The 18,351-nt window shown below is 33.1% G+C and overlaps 4 protein-coding genes across 5 annotated transcripts; 1 reads left to right on the forward strand and 3 right to left on the reverse strand.

The window, feature by feature from the left end:
* LOC109327088 (omega-amidase, chloroplastic) lies at positions 356–4,725 on the reverse strand. Its single transcript, XM_019560098.1, has 10 exons — positions 4,447–4,725; positions 4,228–4,344; positions 3,916–4,140; positions 3,607–3,700; positions 2,358–2,432; positions 1,848–1,926; positions 1,451–1,466; positions 1,070–1,150; positions 793–875; positions 356–691 (listed from the first exon to the last, which is right to left on the reverse strand). The coding sequence occupies exons 1-10, from the start codon at positions 4,672–4,674 to the stop codon at positions 613–615; spliced, it is 1,077 nt and encodes a 358-aa protein (XP_019415643.1). The 5' UTR covers positions 4,675–4,725; the 3' UTR covers positions 356–612.
* On the forward strand, positions 6,232–10,036 carry LOC109326067 (PHD finger protein ALFIN-LIKE 4-like). Of its 2 annotated transcripts, XM_019558718.1 has the most exons (6): positions 6,232–6,383; positions 6,472–6,504; positions 7,412–7,640; positions 9,071–9,203; positions 9,522–9,799; positions 9,878–10,036. In XM_019558718.1, exons 1-5 carry the CDS (start codon positions 6,287–6,289, stop codon positions 9,789–9,791), a joined length of 762 nt encoding a protein of 253 aa, XP_019414263.1. In that variant the 5' UTR covers positions 6,232–6,286; the 3' UTR covers positions 9,792–9,799; positions 9,878–10,036. The 2 variants fall into 2 exon arrangements, with proteins under 2 accessions (XP_019414263.1, XP_019414262.1); XM_019558717.1 differs by having other exon boundaries at positions 6,233–6,383; positions 9,522–10,036.
* Positions 12,169–13,995, reverse strand: LOC109326172 (solute carrier family 25 member 44-like). The gene has a single exon (XM_019558854.1). It carries the CDS (start codon positions 13,454–13,456, stop codon positions 12,404–12,406), a length of 1,053 nt encoding a protein of 350 aa, XP_019414399.1. The 5' UTR covers positions 13,457–13,995; the 3' UTR covers positions 12,169–12,403.
* LOC109327066 (transcription initiation factor TFIID subunit 13-like) lies at positions 15,532–17,961 on the reverse strand. Its single transcript, XM_019560064.1, has 6 exons — positions 17,868–17,961; positions 17,332–17,471; positions 17,214–17,251; positions 17,034–17,093; positions 16,866–16,940; positions 15,532–15,896 (listed from the first exon to the last, which is right to left on the reverse strand). Exons 2-6 carry the CDS (start codon positions 17,432–17,434, stop codon positions 15,762–15,764), a joined length of 411 nt encoding a protein of 136 aa, XP_019415609.1. The 5' UTR covers positions 17,435–17,471; positions 17,868–17,961; the 3' UTR covers positions 15,532–15,761.

The following is an 18,351-nucleotide window of genomic DNA, read 5'->3' on the forward strand; positions in this document are numbered from 1 at the left end:
GCATCCCTCTCTATTTTCAACACTTTTCAGTCCAAATATATTATAAACTGGCATCTCTAACATTAATACGTGAATCAGCTATAATAATCAGCAAAATCCAAACACCGTGATCAGACAGTATAGTTTTATTTATTTATATTTTGTGTGGTACAATTTTGAAACATAAATCAGTTAAAAGTTTGAGGAACAGCTTGGGAACCAATTCAGCAAAATACTGGTTTATGGCATATTTGGTAGATGGACACCAATTTGTTCGGAATTGTTAGAAAAATCAAGCATAAAATGGGAATCAGAGAAACATCCAATGAGCAGAAAAGACTAAAAGAGGAAGCAACTCTACTAATATTGGTGTTGCTTGAAGAGAAGGAATTTTCAAGATTCCATAAATAGCATACCCAATTAAAATGTTTTAGAATTTTCAAATTTCTTTTAGCAAATATCCATACAGAGTATTTTATAGGATAATATTTAAATGCTCTAAAAAATTACATTTCCCTGCTAAACTCCTTTATGCAAAGACACCCTTATTTCTTTTATCCCTTCAGGATTTGGGTTTCATATCAGCAATAATACAGCAATGTAGATTTACCAATTAGAAACGCAGTGCTCACATCAGTGGGAATTCAGCCTTTGAAAATCCACCAATTGGTAAAGATCACCTCTTCTTTGCTTAGTCACAGGGAGATTTGTCCTGAATATTTAAATCACAAAATAAGACTTTAAATTTATTACAAATTGAAATCATAAGCTGAACACATGGAAGAGATAGCTTTAGTGTCAAGAAAAGAAAACCTTCTCTGCTCTAATATTGAATAATCAATTTCTGCTACGATGATTGCTTCCTCATGTTCTGTAGTAGCCAGAATTTCTCCAAACTGCCACATTGATATATTCCTTAGTAAGTACTTATGCACAAGTCATCTTTAGAAGCTTTACTAATAGCTAAGATGTTTATTTCCCTTTCTATTTGGTAATTAAAACTCAGAAGTCAGAACATAAAATACCAACTTACATAATCAGCACACTTAAATGGTACCAAGGAAAAGCTAAACATAAAGGATCAACTTACTGGTCCAACTAGAGTGGAGTGGCCCCAAGCCACATAACCAGATCCAGTATCCCGAGCAGGTGAGCAGGTTGCCACATATAACTGTCAGTAAGAAATTTCAGTATCGTAAACATTCACTAACGTATGATAAATTCCTTACTTATAGGTTTGTAGTTTTGTGCTTTTGTAGTTCTTGTTTTACTGATTTCTTATTCATAGTGCAAACCTATCCCAATTCAAAGCTACTATTTTAAGATTCATTATTTATTTACCCATTGAGAATTGAACCCCAAATAAATGAATAAAAACAATAGTTGATTTTCAGGTTTGATATACTTGTCTTTAATGCTAAAATACATGCGGCAAAAATTCTCCAATGTTCCAAAAGTAAGGGGTCGTTACCTGATTATCTGTGGCCCTGCAAGCGAAGAAGTGAAACACAGATTAGCATCGGAATATAGATCTCACTCATTGCTTAATTGATAAATATTTAAAATGATTGCGGTGCCAAAGATAAAGAAGAAGCAGAAGAAATTGCTATTAAGTATGATCATAAGTTTCTAGCTACTACTGCAAGTTTGCAATATATTCCACGGTAATTTACAAATAATAAATATGGTTCAGCAAACCATCAGTCCAATCTAACGGAACTAACTAGGAGAAAACCCATTGAACAAATAGATTTATTGTGGTTCTTTCCGGACAGTAGCCAACATACACATTATTTGGGAAAGGATAGTATACCGGAAAGTGGAAACATAAAGCAACTGTAATAACATTAGATTGTACTTATTACTACCTTGCCCTCTGCAATAACTCCCAATGCAATGGCCCGGTTGTCATGTTAAATGCCCCAGGGTAGCAGAGCAAGTGAGCACCTGAAGCCAAAAGCAGATACTGTAAGATTCCCAATGCTTACGAAAAATAATAAGAGCATGGCAAGCAACTTCAGAAACAAATCAATACAAATGGACGATTGGTGCTTACAGGTTACAGACAACACAAATAAGAAAAATAATTGACAGATATCATAACAAGAGGAATGAAACATACCGAGGATATCACATTACAGCTGAAATAAAGAATGATACTAATAGGAAGAGTTGCCCAACAAAAAGAGAAAAAACAAAAACGCATAGCCAACAAAATTGTTAGTTTGTTACTCGGTGATGAATTGATGATAGTAGAACATAGGATGCTCCATGAATGAAATGCAATGGAAAACTCAAGTTTCTCCAATACCGCCAAGTAAAAGCAGAACAAGATTCACTGTATTCAAGCAAATTACAAATTAATCCGAAGGACAAACCTCTTGCAGCATAAATCATTGCTAGTTCTGGAAAGCGAATATCATAACAGATGCCTATGCCAATTCGCCCAACCTCTGCATGATTCAACTCATTATTAGTACTTTTAATCCAAACATCGAAAAATTCATTGCACAAAAAATCAGAAAGAAAGAAAGAAAAAAAAATAGACCACCCTCATGAAGACAGCAGTAAGAAAAGACATTCTATTTATAAATATAGAATGATTAGACAGCCTTTACAAGTTCGCTTATTTTTCTCTTCAATTTTATTAAGAATGATTATATGGGAAGCAAATGACTTTCATATAAGTTAAAGTAATATGGAGTATAAGTTTAGCAAGAGGCGGACAACCTATGTTGTATATGTAAATCATATGATTCAAGCGGATGCATGAAATGTCAGAATGTTTCACGTGTCATATATGATAGAAATGTCAACAAGAGAATAAACTCCATGTGAAAATACGAAAATATTGTGTTGGATGAGCGAACACATTAGACCAGATAGGATTAGAAATGAATGCATTCAGAATAAAGTTGAACTAGCTCCTTTTGTATAAAAGATAGTAGAATTGCGCCTTAGGTGGTTTGTACATGTGTGGAAGAAACCGTTAAAAGCCCCAATAAGGAGAGTCAGTCAAATCGAAGCCAAAAAAACTAGGCGAAACGATTAGGAAAGATTTAAAGGTCAATGTTTTGCCAATGAACACGATTTATGATAGCACATTATGACGTCATTCGGTCCATGTAGTCAAGCCCACATAGTAGAATTGAGGCTTCGTAGTTGTTGTATTTATTAAGGCTACGAACAAAACTAGCACTTGGGTGATCCTCCCCTTTTGCACTAAGCTCCTGATTACTTAATAAAAACTGCATCCTTTCCAACTTAAGTCATAACACATACACAAAAGGTCAGGACTATAACAACAACAGCCAAGCTTTAATCGCACTAAGTGGGGACGAGAGGTCGGGACTATATAAAAATAAAAGTAGTCTGAACAGAATTATTAAAATCTGAAACTTAGTTTTCAACAAAACTGCCATATATTCACTCATTGAACATAAGATAAGAAGGCATGGCATTTAAGTTCAAGTTGAGCTATTGAAGAGTATAAGATGACATTGCCCTATCCTCATCCACCTGTCAATATCAGTATCAGCTTAAAACATAGCAGAATCAAATACTGCACTATTACTAATGCCATACAGAACCAAATGCATAAATGTACGAAGTAGGAATATGTTACACCTGTGTCCACGATTGTTGGAGTCTCCCCAGCAGAAAGAGTTTTTGATTCAATAAAGGTAATCTTCCCAGGGATGTCAATATCAAAGAGATGTATCTATAACAACACCGATATGTCAGAAATTACAGAACAGAGCAAATTCTAAAATTGATTGTATTAATCCATTGATCCATTCAACATGCATACAAAATAATCTGAAATGTCGCAAGTAAATCACAATAATAAAGAAAATCGCCATATACAAAGCATCAAAAGCAAACATTACATATGGATGGAATTTTGAAAGTACATAGATTGGCATGAAATTGTACCTTGCGATGCTTGGCTTTGAGCTTTCCATCGGTGCCGAAGACACAGCAAGTGTTGTATAACCGTCCTTCGGAACGTTCAGGTATAGAACCACCAACTATAGTGATCTTCAAATTATGAGACAATTGAGAAAGCATAGCAGTGGACGGAGAAGCATCACCACCAGCATCAATATCCTCAGCATAGATCGGAAAACTATCATTTGAATAAGGACTATTCCAAATTTCCTAATAACAAACAAAAAGTAACAAATTACACTTCAATTACAACTACAAAATAAGCAAAACGAACAATGAAAAGCAGTTATCACTCACCGGCAATAGAACAAGCTTCGCACCCTTGGCCGCGGCTTCCTGAATAGCGTTGCGGGCGTGGGCGATGTTCCTGTCCTTATCAGGAGTGACTGAGAGTTGACAGAGGCCGATCTTGAACTGAAATGAAACATAGTGAATTAATTAGAGTTAACGAAATATCTCGAGTTTTAAATTGCGGTTGCGGTTACGATTCCGGAATAAATAAGATGAATGGCTTGCCTTAGTGAGAGGGGGAGTTGGAAGGGGAGTGGGTGGTGGGGCCCGGGCAGTGTCTGAGCTGGACAGGGACATGATTGGGGAAGAGTGAATTTGATTGGTGCGAGAGAGAAAGGGAAAGAAAAAGGGTTTAAAATTAGAATGAGTGAAGGTGTGAGTGTGGTGATGGTGGTGGAGAATGAATGATTTGGAGTTGGTAAAGAGTGAGGATATTGATGCGTGTAAACTCATTTTTCCTTTTCTCTGATTCTAAATCCAATCCAAACCCTTTGTTTTTTGTTTCATCCTCATTGAATTTGTTCTTTTTCACGGTGGTTGTCCAACGACGTCGTTGCAGGATCAACTAATTTTCCTTTTTAAAAAAATAGTAGTTAACTATTTTAAATATATATTAAAAGCCCTTCCATCACAGGATTTTCATAAATTAAGAAATATAAGTGCATGAAAAGGTCATAATGATATTACCTTATTATTCCCTTAAATATAATAATATAACATTGTTATTTTTTAGGCACAAACAAAATCCTGAGTTGATAACTTATCTTTCTAGTAACAATATAAAAGCTTTATATAGTTTATTATTTATCATTTATTTTCAGTCATTATTAACTCTTAAAAAAATATATATAAATAGTAAATGATTTCTAAATTATTTATAAATATTTACATTGTCATTATACAAATATTATCCTCGTTTTTTAAAAATGAAATAAGATAAATAAAGAATGAGGGAGATCAAATGGAGTATAGATGACTCATCCCAAAACTTTTCAACTTTTTTAAAGGGTTTGTTAACCTTCACCCTAAGATAAAGAGTAAAAATAAAATAAGCAAATATTGAAAAGCCAACTCCACTTTCAAAATGATTAAGTGTATATTTTTTTTAAGAGAATAAAATATTTCTCTGTACAAAAAGATAAATTATTCTCTAATCAGTACAAATAAGTATTTTATAAAAAATGATTAAATGAAATACTGTAAAACTACTTTTTATTGTAGGTCTACATGTGAGTGTTAAGAATATCATCAATAGTTTCATTTGAGAAGTGAAGTATTTGTAATTTCTAGAAAACTTATAATATAATGTAATGCTTAAAATTGCAATTTAACACAATCCTAAAATTCCTTTCATAAAAAATGAGCTTAAGTGAAAAGTAAAAAAAATAGTGTAGGTGGGTATTTACATATAATTAGTTAAAATACATTTAAATCTTAAACCAGTAAATGATAGATGAGTCTTTCCTTATTTGCTTATTTATTTATAACAAGTTGGTAGAGTAGACTAGTTTGGTAGAGTAGACTAGTTGTCCCAACAACTATTAGTGTAATAGCTTCAATGAGGATATATGAAACTATGAAAGCAACCTCCTCAGTAATAAGTATGATGCAAAATCTCCATAACAAAAATAAATCACATTTGAGAAAAATGTATAAAAAAAGTGTTTTGTTATAGGTTGAGATTATATAAATAGATATCCAAAGAAAAATTTGAGATTAAATAATGAGAAAAAATGAGTTCTTTATATGGTTATTGCTTCATTTATCTTTATACTTAATCATTATTAATTTTTAAATATAAATAATTTAATTAAATAACAGTGCATGATATATTAACTATGTATAATAATGTATAAATATTTACATCAACATTATATAAATATTACACTCTTAAATAAATCAAAATTCAACAAACAATATTTTCTAGCTCTAATAGAATAACAAAAATCCTTAATAGAAAAAATGAACCATAATTCATATATATATAAAATATGATTAATATATAAACTAGTTCCGGTGAATAGTGAAAGAAACGAGGTAGTTGAAATTGAGAGTGAGAGTAACAATGGAAGGTAGTGCCATGCACAATCCGCGTACGGTGGTGGAAGTCTTCACCGATTTCAAATCCCGCAGAACTGCGATCATTAAAGCTCTTACCATTGGTATCTACGCTTAACCTTTCTTCTTTTGATTCTTCCCTTTTTCAATTTTAATCATGTTTTTTTCTTTCGTTTTCGTTTGCTTATTCAGATGTTGAAGACTTCTTTCACCAATGCGATCCTGGTATATATACTTTTATTTATTATCTCCTTTGGATTCTCCTTTTTTCCTATTTGATTTTAGATTATTTGATACGAACCTTGTAATTTTAACATTTTAGATAAATGGAGCATTAAATATGTTTTTTAGAGTAAGGTGGGCGTGAATGAGAAGAAACCCTAACGGTTTAACATGTTCATTTTAGCATTTTTCGGTGACTTTTGGTAGTTTTTCATTTCATTTTAATTTTTTAACATTTTTAAAGAATTTCAAGGAAGTCATAGCTTGCTAACTTGATTTCAGCTTGTATCTTATGGGAACAAAAAATTAATGATATTTAATACATAATGGTCTGAGATATTATTACCTTAGTGCCGGGATGCTTAGCGGACAGGTTCTCTAAAATGTTATGCATTGCTTCTCCCAGCCTGTTTCTGGTCGAGCAAATTGAACCGAATGATGACAATGGGCTGAGCTGATAAGGACCGGGATGTTGACTTGTTATCAAATATGGTTAGACTGAATGGAAGTTGAAAACTACTCAACCAGCACCATATTCGAATATGGTTGTTTTTTCTGTCATTTATGTGAATGAATTTCGATTTACCCCTTTACTAAAGATTGTGTTTTGGCCTTTTGGGTTCGAAAAATGTTCCTAATGTTTTAGGCTCTTAGATAGGGAATTTGTGTTTTATCCTTAACACGATGACATGCAAGAGAGACTTTTTGCTAATGTTTTAGGCTCTTAGATAGGGACTTTTCACCATGGATACTTGATTGCTTTGATCTATTAGCTTGTCATTTTACCCGTTTCTCCAATGTACTTCTAAATTCCCTATTATAAATTTTCTTTATATAGCATTCGAATTTATTTTTTATATAAATTTTGTTTTAGAAACTTATGTTCATTTGCATGTGCTTTGTGATACAGACAAAGAGAATCTTTGCCTTTATGGATTTCCTAGTGAACACTGGGAAGTCAATCTGCCTGCTGAGGAGGTGCCTCCAGAGCTTCCAGAGCCAGCTTTGGGTATTAACTTTGCAAGAGATGGGATGCAACAAAAGGATTGGCTGACCTTGGTTGCTGTCCACAGTGATGCATGGTTACTTTCTGTGGCTTTCTATTTTGGTGCTAGGTTTGGATTTGATCAGGCTGATAGGTAGTTATTTTCCTTGTCCCCTTTATTCATGGTTTTACTCTGCTGGCTAGTGTTTATTCTTTTCTTTTGTATATGTTTGATCTGAAGATGCTTAGGTTCATTGTCAATTGTCTGAATGTCTGGTCATTGTTTTCACATTAGTGTCAAAATATTATACCACAGACAGTTCTTATGCTTCTTTGTTGGCACGTGAAGTAAGAAATTAGGCTATAAAGAAGAAAGTTTTAGACACAACAGTGATGAATGTCAAATAAATACACATAAGCAGGAAGTGTCACATGAGAATACCTTAGTATCTAATATACTCCCTTTTGCCTGTTTGCTACATTGACAATTGCAACTAGTTATAAGTTGGTTATTCTTTGTTTCATTTGAGGGAAAAAGGCAGAATATGAAACACAATGGAATGTTTTAAAGATGTTTATTCCAATAATAGTATGTTAGTAACATGTAGTGATTTTGACAGTATAAAGATTTGGTCCTAGTGAGGCTGACTTGAGATAATATGTAGCTTCAGGAACATTTAAACAGCAGTCTGTTCAATTTCAGTTCCACTTTTTTTACAGTTGAAAACTTAACCTGTAATTATACTATGGTTGTTCCATACAGTCGGAGGAAGTTACTCATCAACCTCTGGGTGAAATACATACTCCATAGTCTTTGTTTCATGGCTTGCACTTTTTTTATGTGCCCAATGCTTGTATTAGAATATATATGAGAAAATCTCAAATGTCTCATAGTATCATTGTTGTATATATTCTAAGATCCTAGTTGATCTCTTAGGATTTATTTCCTATTTAGATTATCTAATTTGTTTTCTTATTTAATTAGGACGAAGTCTACTATTAGCATAAGTAGCATTGTTAGATTTGTCTTCTGTATCACATTATCATATTATAAGTATATTCTCCTCCACATCTCTATTCTCTCTTTTCCTCCTTCCTTACCTAAAATCCTCCAATGGCGCAGTGTGGTTATAATAATAATAGACAATTACTTTAGAGTTCTGTCATTCTTTTAACTTGCCACTATCTGCTGAACTTGCTATCCTTGTCTAAAATATCCAGTGTATTACTAATCATGTCTCTGGATGGTGAAATTAATGTGGGAATTCAGTCATAAGAGAGTGATAACCTTCCAATAGTCCTGTTCGCGTGATTAACATAGTTGATTAACTATCTAACGATTCTAAGTACATGAATGATGTTTGAAGATGTATTACTTAAGAAGTTGGAAGCTAGCATTTTTTACAGGTAGTTATGTTGTTACTTCTATAATCGTCAGAATTTGTGCTTTTAGTGGGTCCTAATACCATCAGTACGTGTTCTCTCATGAGTCATGATTATATAGGGTTTACCCTCTCAAGTTGGTAATTAATTTGATATATGTTGTCATCTCAGTAATATTTATTTCTCATTCTTCATATACAGGAAACGGCTGTTTACTATGATTAATGATCTTCCAACAATATCTGAGGTTGTCACTGGGTTGGCCAAGAAACAGGGAAAGGAAAAGTCATCAGTTTCTAATCATAGCAGTAACAAACCCAAATCAAATTCTAAGGTATGCAGGCTTGAAAGTCAAAACAACCATTCGTAGTTATAGTTTGTTGATGGCATAATTTTTAGCAATGAAGCTAGTTGTTTACTCCTAAATTTATTTTTGAATTTGATACAAAATTCCATGGTTAGTTTAGAGTCTTTAGACATGAGGTGCTGGAATAAGTGGGGATTCTTCTGGGGAAATGGGGATGAATAATTTCAGACAATATAGTCTTTTGTTAAGTGGTCTGTTAAGTTGTTTTGTAGATAACATTGGAATTAGATGTGGGCACCCGATTCGTATTTTTTGTGACAATCTCTTTCGATTTGGCACTTACAGGGAGGTTCTGAATCTCAAGCTAAGTATTCCAGAGCAATGCAATCAGAGGATGAGAATGGTTTTGGAGAGGAAGACGAGGAGGAGCATGAAGAGAGTAAATGTGGGGCATGTGGAGAGAACGATGCAGACGAGCAGTTCTGGATTTTCTGCGACTCCTGTGAGAGGTGGTTCCATGGAAAGTGTGTGAAAATTACGCCTGCAAGAGCTGATCATATCAAACATTACAAATGTCCATCTTGCAGCCACAAGAGATCTCGACCTTTACCATGACTATGATGGTGTCTAATGTATATCCCTGCCAATTTTAGGAACTGAATATTTATTAGGCCAGGTTTATTAACCATTGTCAATTTTAGGTAATCTGTTTCAGGTGTTACATTAGGAGGCATGAATTACTGTGGATTCCATCTAAAATTCGGATATGTTTATAAAGCGAACGCAAATATGGTTGTGTTGTGTGTTTCCTTAAACATGGTATTGTTTTAATAGAAGTTATTGATAATCTATAAGTTATAAAACTTATAGATTATTTTGAGTTAAACCATTAACAGTTAACTACTCCATTTTACATGGCAATGAAAAATTCATTTGGAAAGTAATCTCCATGCTGAGAAAAACTGCAATATTTTCCGAAGATTGTTATGCATGATGTACAAAACTCTACTCGCCATTTCTGTTATGAAGATTTGACCCTGTTCGGTTTTTGTCTATAATAACTTATCCTTTGTCTTTGTCTATGTGGTTCAGTTTCATGCGCAATCTGAAAACTTGCACCCTTTGCATAGATATTGCGGATAATGTGGGTATCATTTCTATTGTGAATTGATTTTAAAATATAAGATTTATGGATAAGAGAATAGCACATTGTTTTTCCTTGTAAGTGGTCCATAGAAATGCAAATTCATTGTTGTATATAAAAAATGGTTTTTCTTATCAGCCCATGGTTTCAAGAAAGGACAAGAAGATTCTGGAGGTGCCCTTCATGCTTCATGGAATGAGTTTTCTATATATTTCGTTTGTCTCATTCTGCCACCGCCAATTAAATTAATATATAGCTTCATATCTTAGAGTTCATTGCTTCAATAAAATGGTCATTACTCTGTGTAACCACATATATGTATTTATTTCTATAATTGGATCCTTCACCCAACTGAATTGCAAGTTTTAGCCAACTTACTCTATTCTACATGCATATAACCATTTCACTTCGTTTAAGAAGATAAAAAAAAAAAGAGGTTGGGGGTGAAAAGGGAAGGAAAGAAAGTGAGAGGAATGAAAGAGAAAGGAAAAGAGTTTTTTCTATTATTTGGTTGCATTGAAAAGAAGGAAAGAAAGAAAAAAATTGGTGGACCCATGTATTATGTTTTCTCTCCATTATTGAAAGAAAAACATATAGAAAAAATTGTATGAGGATCGATTGTTACGAAGTATGTCTTAAACTATGTTCTAAATCAATGATGATGAAATAAAAACAGAAAAAAACAAGATATTTTTAATTTTTTAATTCATATTGCATGTTTTTATTGGTTTAAGACATGATTTGAGATATACATTGAGATATTATCTCTTTGATAGTACAAATAAAATATTATTATTAATAATAATTATATTATTTTCTCTTCACTTTCTTTCCATTTTCTATCATACCAAACAACTAAAAAATCATCACATTTTCTATCCATTTTCTTCTCTCAAGTTTCCCTTCCTCAACTTTTCTTTCCTTCATTTTCTTCTCTAAACCAAACACATAGCGTAAGTGCACAAGACCTCACATAGTGAGATCTTAAAGAATCTAACAAAAAGACTATTTTAAACTTACATCAGGTCTCACTCTATGAAAAGGAACTATTCCATTTTAGGTGCAGTAATTATTCATTTCTACAAATATTATTAGGAACCAAATGTTTGAGTTCATTTCTACAAATATTATTAGGAACCAAATGTTTGAGTTTGGCACACATGTTAAATCAACTTTCATTGATTACAATAGAATTTAATTGGAATAGACTCTTGATACATACTAATATTTATCCTATCAACCAATCATGGTTGAGATGTCAACAAAAATATTTGACTCTTAAAATAATGGTTACACAGAAGTTGATACATGATTTTTTGTTTCAAACTAGTGAAGAAATGTAGGGTTCTTGGTTAAATAAACATGTAAACCTATTGTGACTAACCATTATGACTAGTAATTTATTTTTACTAATCGAAAAAAAAATACAAAACATGCACCTATTTCAAGATGGTGCATATAGAAGCACCTAAATAATCAAAAGAAACACCATACAAATTTCAAAGAAAATTCAATCCTTGGGAATGATTTCTGTAGGCAAATTATATACATGTTATGCCAATATTTTGGACAACAAACCATCTATACACATTTTTCCACTCTACCTTGAAACATTTGATACTTTGATATTCACTCACACTCACATAAATCCAATGTTGTCCCAAATGTTTTCTATAAAAAAAACATTTCTTAGGTCCCCATTTATGGGTGTTATATAGGCAAAAAATATAAGGAAAAGTAAAAAAAAAAAACAATCTTTTTCAGAGCCTTATCCATCCCATATTCCTATCCTCAAGATTTAACTAAAGTAAAAGAACAACACTTTTAAAATTAAACACTGAAAGACAAATCTTAAAAAATATAAGTACTGTCTTTGGTAAATGAAGAGAATAACAAGAGTAGGATATACAATGTCATAGTCATATTGGTTGTGACTGATGAGGTAGACTATTACAAACTACAAATAAGAAAAAAGAAAGAAAAGCCCAAGAGATATGAATATGAGAAATTAAACAAGGGAATCCTAATAGTAATAATTCCTACAATACTATAAGATCTTTTACTACTTTGGCATATTATGGAGTCAATTACTCTTAGTAGACATTCGTTTCAAAAACTCATAGGTTGTAATCATGGTTGTTGCAGACATTGACATTGAAACCCACCTTGGTCCCAATCCTCTGTAACAAGCATGCAAGCCACCTTCATTCACCAAATTCTTCACAGTTTGCACAAAAGTTAAAGGCTTTCTTCTCCCATTTTCCTCACTATCCAATACTTGCAACCTTGTCTTGATTGTGTCAAATGGCATTGTCACAATTGCTGATACCCCACTTGCCATAACAGCACTCAAACATTGGACAGCAACCATTGTCTTGGAATCAGGCCTAAAATCACACCCTCTATTGACCAAATTACCCTCATTTTTCTTACCAATGTAGCTACCAAAGGTACCCCAAATGAGCCTATGGACCATAGAGTAAGAAGTCCACCAAACTGCATTGGATGGTGCATAAGTCAATATTGAAATACCAAATCCCCTATAGAACCCTCTTGGTCCATCAGCACATAGAATTTTCCTGAATGCATCAAAACCATTCCTATAACTCTCAGAGTTAAGATTGGTTACTATATTTTTAGTGTTGGTGGTACTATTGCAGCCTTGGACCATAAGTCTTTGGCTCACAACATCAATTGGTGTCCAAACCAATTGTGCAGCCATAGCAGAAGTGACACCAGCAGCAGCATTAGCAATAGCAGTGGCAGTGGTATCAGAAAACCCATGATCAATAAGAGCAGTGCCAACATTACTCTTGGTAACTTCAAGTGAAGCCATGTAAAGTGCACGAGCAGGGATTGTTCCCATCAAAGAAGTTCCAAAACCTTTGTAAAAACCTCTGAATCCTTCATAGCGCATAATGGCACAAGACATGTTGAGACAAGAGTATTGTGCTGAAGAACATTGTTGTCGTGTCTTCAACACAACCATAGGATAAAGAGCAGCTGAGACACCAGAGAATAAGGCGGCGCCTAGGAAGAAAAACTTGGACTTATCAAGCATATGCCAATCTATCTCGGCAGGGATATGAACCTCTGAAGAAGAAGAAGAATCATTCTTGGTTGTGCTTAAACTCATCTTCACCACTTTTGGAAGAAAAAAATATCAAACACCTTTCCTTCCCAAATATCACAATCAAAGGTGGTAGGTTGGATGGTCCAATAACTTTGTATTCATCCACCCAATTATCTAAACCTTAAATGGGTATGTTTGTTTCTATAAAAAGGACAGATTTTTAGATGAAATCAACACAGAGAGTGGGTTTGGGATTGTCCTGTATGAGAGAGAAAATGGATAAAAAAGAAAAGGGGAATTTGAAGAAATGGGTTATGGGATTTATCAGTTTCTTTTCTTCTTGTGGAGACAGATTTGAGAACCGGTGTGGATAAGAATAAATGGGTCAAACATTAGTTGGCAGAAGAAGAAGAAGTTTCAACAGAGTGAAGTATAAGTCTTAACATATACTATGATGACATGTGTTTTTTCATGAGTTGCTGATAATATCTTTCAATGAAAAAACTCATACGGTGGCTATGGTTGTGGTGGTGATGTTGAAAAGAGGAAGGTGGCGTGAAGGAAAATGAAACCTAATGCAGAGAGAGAGAGAGAGAGAGAGAGAGAGAGAGAGAGAGAGAGAGAGAGAGAGAGAGAGAGAGAGAGAGAGAGAGAGAGAGAGAGAGAGAGAGAGAGAGAGAGAGAGAGAGAGAGAGAGAGAGAGAGAGAGAGAGAGAGAGAGAGAGAGAGAGAGAGAGAGAGAGAGAGAGAGAGAGAGAGAGAGAGAGAGAGAGAGAGAGAGAGAGAGAGAAAAGGAGAGAATTTGAAGAGAGACATGTGAAGGGTTTTGTGGATTTATTTTAGGATGAAGGAAATTGACACGTGGCTGTGGGTACTTAGGTGAGTGTTCTGATTATGGTTCTGTCTTCTGCGTTGGGGTTCAAGGATCAAGGTAACAACACACCCATTGTATCACTCTCTTCTTTCTTCATTTGCTGTGGGTCCAATATAATAATACTAATATAACACCAATATTATATCCTATTTATAAATCCTTTTAAGGAATCATCTTTAAGACTAAATAGAGCAAATATTCAATGTATAATATCTAAGAGAAAAAAATATGTTCTGATATTAAGTCAGTTTTATACAGTGATATTCATTAACTTTTCTTCAAAAAAAAAAAAAAAAAAGAAAACCAAATGAGAATGATGTAGTGATTGTATAAAAATATTATTGTAAATGTTTTATTGTATTGAAATTGGAAAAAGAAATATGTTTTCTATTTTAGGTAATTAGGAGAGTTTTTAGAAGGGTATACCTTTACTCTTAACATAATATGCATACCATTACTACTTCTTTGTATAACTATAGAATCAATATATAAATCACTCTCAATAATGTTCATAAGGAATGGACTTGACTTTAGTTAGGTTTGGTTCAACTTGATTGATAAAAATTGGGCTACTATGATCAATATAAATCATTGAATAAAGATTAAACGACTTAGATTTAGTCTCACTAAATCAAATTAAATTGTACTTTTTTGGAATATAAGCTTATAACAAGACATTGATAAATAAAGTATGATTGAAATTACTGAACATTTTAGGAAGCAACGATCCCTTAACATTTGTTAAACTATACATAACCGAAGACAAGAATTACCATATTGTATGGAACCTATCAAACCTAAACCCCAATTCTAAAATTTCCATTTCAATCAGCAAATTTTTATTTAATTTTTTTTTTGCAATTGGATGTTAGTGTTATTTCAACACTCAAAACATTATTGTTTTCAAGGTAATATATCATTGAATACTATATAAAAATTGTCGTGGCCCGACAAAAATGATTTCCTTCTGCACGTTTGGGTTATTAGGCGTGGTGGTTATGAAAATCTTACCCCAACCATATCTCGATATCTAATAAGTAATTTATTATGCAAATAAATGATTTTGTTATTAATAATAATAACAAACAAACTCTAAATCCTCTTATACTGTCGTAAGATCATGTTAAAAGCGGAAGGTAAAATTTCTCAAACTTACTAACTTGAAGGGAACTTAAATATCAGGTTGGAATGGAAAATTCTTTTGTTTTTCATTTAACAAATCTCCAAAACTTAAAAAATAATTATTACTTATAGTTACTAGTATAACTTAAATAAATATTGTTAAACAATAATTTTTCTTTCAATAAACTTGTTAGTTTAAGATAAAATATGACTGACATGAAAAAACAAAAGAATGCTTAACTTGCAACTATAAGAAATAAAGCTGCTAAATTTATGAACAAGTTTATGAGTACATTGTGAAATACCAAGTGAGGAAAGGTCAGCACCAATCTAAAATGCAGCTTTGGCCAGTTCAATAAACCTCTTCATTCATCATTCAGCTGCTGTTTCATCTACTTCAAATACCTTCCTCAGTTTCTCTTCATCTGATTCAAAAACCTTCCTTGCTTGTTTCAGTTCTTCGTTCATGGACAGTAGTTCAGTACACCGGTTAAGTTTTTTATTATCCTGCACAGTACATAAGGACTTTTATGAGTTCAAGTCAAATAACATATTATCATGACTCGGCAAATAGTAATGATAATCAAATGCAGTGTTGGCTCAGAATCTTCTCTTTGAATTGAAGGCCATGGCATTTCAGGTTTTTGCGTGAACAGTATCTAAGCTTGCATTACAATTCCAAATTTCATTTTAACTAGTATCTACTGGATATGACCCTCCGAAATGTTGGGGATCAACCAGTTCTTTGTACCAATTACCAAAAGCTAATAGAGTGAGTTTTCCCTTCATTTTTAACAAAAGATTACAACAATTAGTCTTCACTAATTTCTAATAAGATAAAGGTCCACTTGGTCAACTTAACTAACTGTCATAATGTTCTTCTTAGGCATCACGAATATCCAAGAAACTTGTCACTCAGGATTCTCCTACAGAAGGTTTCTGCCAAAGTGTGTTTCAGCCTATGTGGAACCAGTAAACAACTTCTGCTTGTAGGTTGCAACAATCTATGACACTTGCATTTAGATTTGCTAGCAGAACTTCATAATCTCTAATACACAAAGCTTACTCAACCTAAATTTGACCAATACACATATCTAATGCTTAAGTTTAATGGTATTATTGCTATAAAACCGAAGGAATAGGAGGAAGTAGAATCAGGATCAAAGGTATACTAACTACATAGAGGTCATAAATAGGCATGAGTGCTTTTCTGCAGACTGGCAGGACAAAGGATAGGACCATAGTCCATAGTGTTCAGCCTTTCATATATCATATGCCTGTAATCAAGTGAAGATCGTATTTTGATATAGGAAGTCCAGATCCAGAATAGAGTTTCCGGCTAGTAAATGTGTTAGATTTTACCGAGTCTCGTGAAGTTATGTTTCTGAAAAGTTTGAAATTAAGTTTTGTGTTTCATTTCTAATGCATAAGATCTTCATAATAATTATTTGAAAATTCTTATTAACAAAAAATCACCTTGCGAATCAAATAGAGAAAATCCTCAACTGAAAGCTTCCCCCTCTGTGATCCAATATCTTGGGCTTTATGTACCTAGGCACAAAATGTTTTCATAATAAGACAAACGCCAACCACTCCATGGCCCTCAGACTCAGTTCAACAACAAAAATATACTAATGTACTTACAAGTTCCGTGACATATTCCACAACGATGTCCTCCATAAGTGTGACGCTTTCAGGAAGCGGCTAATTGTGCAGCGGTAAACACATACAACAGTTTAAGTCAATCAATACATAGTTAAATAATTACATAACCATGATAAAGAAATTGTGTACAAAAGAAGAAAAATAAGGAATAACACTTACATTAATATCATCTCCGAATCCATACATCATGTGCTGCACTAAAACAACCAAAAACAAAGGATTAGAAAAAAGGTGGAGATAACTATAGTAGAAAAAAATAAGGAACAAAAAATGTTACATTCTTTTTGAAAAACTCCTCTTTTGCGCTTGGATGAAGTTTCTGATGGTTGTGAAGAAGCTGTTCGGGGTTTTGATGATGTTGCAGCAGAAGAATTACTCATTGTTGTTGCTCAATGCTTTCACAGTTACTTACACACACTAAAGATAACAAGAGCAGTTATGTGGTATTGCCATAGCAGAAAGATTAACAATTCAAGAGAATAAAGCACCTCATTCCATATATTCAAGAGTAAAAAAAAAATGTAAGTTGTCACTGCATCATTCGTCATTCATGTTTAATCATCATTCAGTTTCAAACAACTAATACAAACGAATGGTAGATGATAATAATATACGTGAACAACGTAATGAAATCAGAAAGTGGCGTTGATTGAGAATGAAACCTAATTAGCTTAATTTCATTGGAGAGAAGAAAATGAAAATGAGGAGAGGAAGAAAAAGGGTATATCCGTGATTGATGGTTGTTCGCAGTTGTTAATTGACGGACATATATTATTAAACTTAATGCGATGCAATAAATCGAGATACACATACATGGAATGGAAGCAATGAAGCACTAGGATGAGTTAGCCAAGTTTGAGGAATAAGAGTTCTTCTTTTACCTCTTCCCTTCCCCTTATGCTTATATATTATATCCCATTTTAATACATGTATTTTTTTACCATATCATTCAATCAATTCATGTATTACTGACCCATCTCTTAAATAAGTTAAAAAGAGAAAAATGTATTTACTAATAACAATTCAATACATTTTTATCATTTGCTCAGTTAAAAAAAGTAATGTAAATTGTAAATGATGTAACGATTGTATATAAATTTTTTTATTGATAAGTTTTTAGGTACTAACAAGAGTTATTTCACCTTATAAATATACGAGGAATTAATCCATATCAGAGTATATAATTATCCTTTCTAACCAATGTATTACACATTTTAATTATGTGTATGAGTTTTAAGGTAATCAAGAAAATTGATATATGGAATGATCAGTTTTTCTGGAGAGCAAATGTGTTTCC

Source organism: Lupinus angustifolius, chromosome LG14, assembly GCF_001865875.1.
Source record: "Lupinus angustifolius cultivar Tanjil chromosome LG14, LupAngTanjil_v1.0, whole genome shotgun sequence".
NCBI classification, from domain to species: domain Eukaryota; kingdom Viridiplantae; phylum Streptophyta; class Magnoliopsida; order Fabales; family Fabaceae; genus Lupinus; species Lupinus angustifolius.

Bases quoted from the DNA above. Each gene is read 5' to 3' on its own strand.
- LOC109326172 (XM_019558854.1), bottom strand. From the start codon at position 13,456: ATGAGTTTAAGCACAACCAAGAATGATTCTTCTTCTTCTTCAGAGGTT.
- LOC109326067 (XM_019558718.1), top strand. From the start codon at position 6,287: ATGGAAGGTAGTGCCATGCACAATCCGCGTACGGTGGTGGAAGTCTTC. The intron at 6,384-6,471 runs GTATCTACGCTT...TTGCTTATTCAG, and splicing joins CATTAAAGCTCTTACCATTG to ATGTTGAAGACTTCTTTCAC. The intron at 9,204-9,521 runs GTATGCAGGCTT...TGGCACTTACAG, and splicing joins AACCCAAATCAAATTCTAAG to GGAGGTTCTGAATCTCAAGC.
- LOC109327088 (XM_019560098.1), bottom strand. From the start codon at position 4,674: ATGAGTTTACACGCATCAATATCCTCACTCTTTACCAACTCCAAATCA. The intron at 3,701-3,915 runs GTACAATTTCAT...GTGTTGTTATAG, and splicing joins TCAAAGCCAAGCATCGCAAG to ATACATCTCTTTGATATTGA. The intron at 692-792 runs GTTTTCTTTTCT...TTAAATATTCAG, and splicing joins TCAATATTAGAGCAGAGAAG to GACAAATCTCCCTGTGACTA.
- LOC109327066 (XM_019560064.1), bottom strand. From the start codon at position 17,434: ATGAGTAATTCTTCTGCTGCAACATCATCAAAACCCCGAACAGCTTCT. The intron at 17,094-17,213 runs GTAAGTGTTATT...CTGCACAATTAG, and splicing joins GATTCGGAGATGATATTAAT to CCGCTTCCTGAAAGCGTCAC. The intron at 15,897-16,865 runs GTGATTTTTTGT...TGTACTGTGCAG, and splicing joins TTCTCTATTTGATTCGCAAG to GATAATAAAAAACTTAACCG.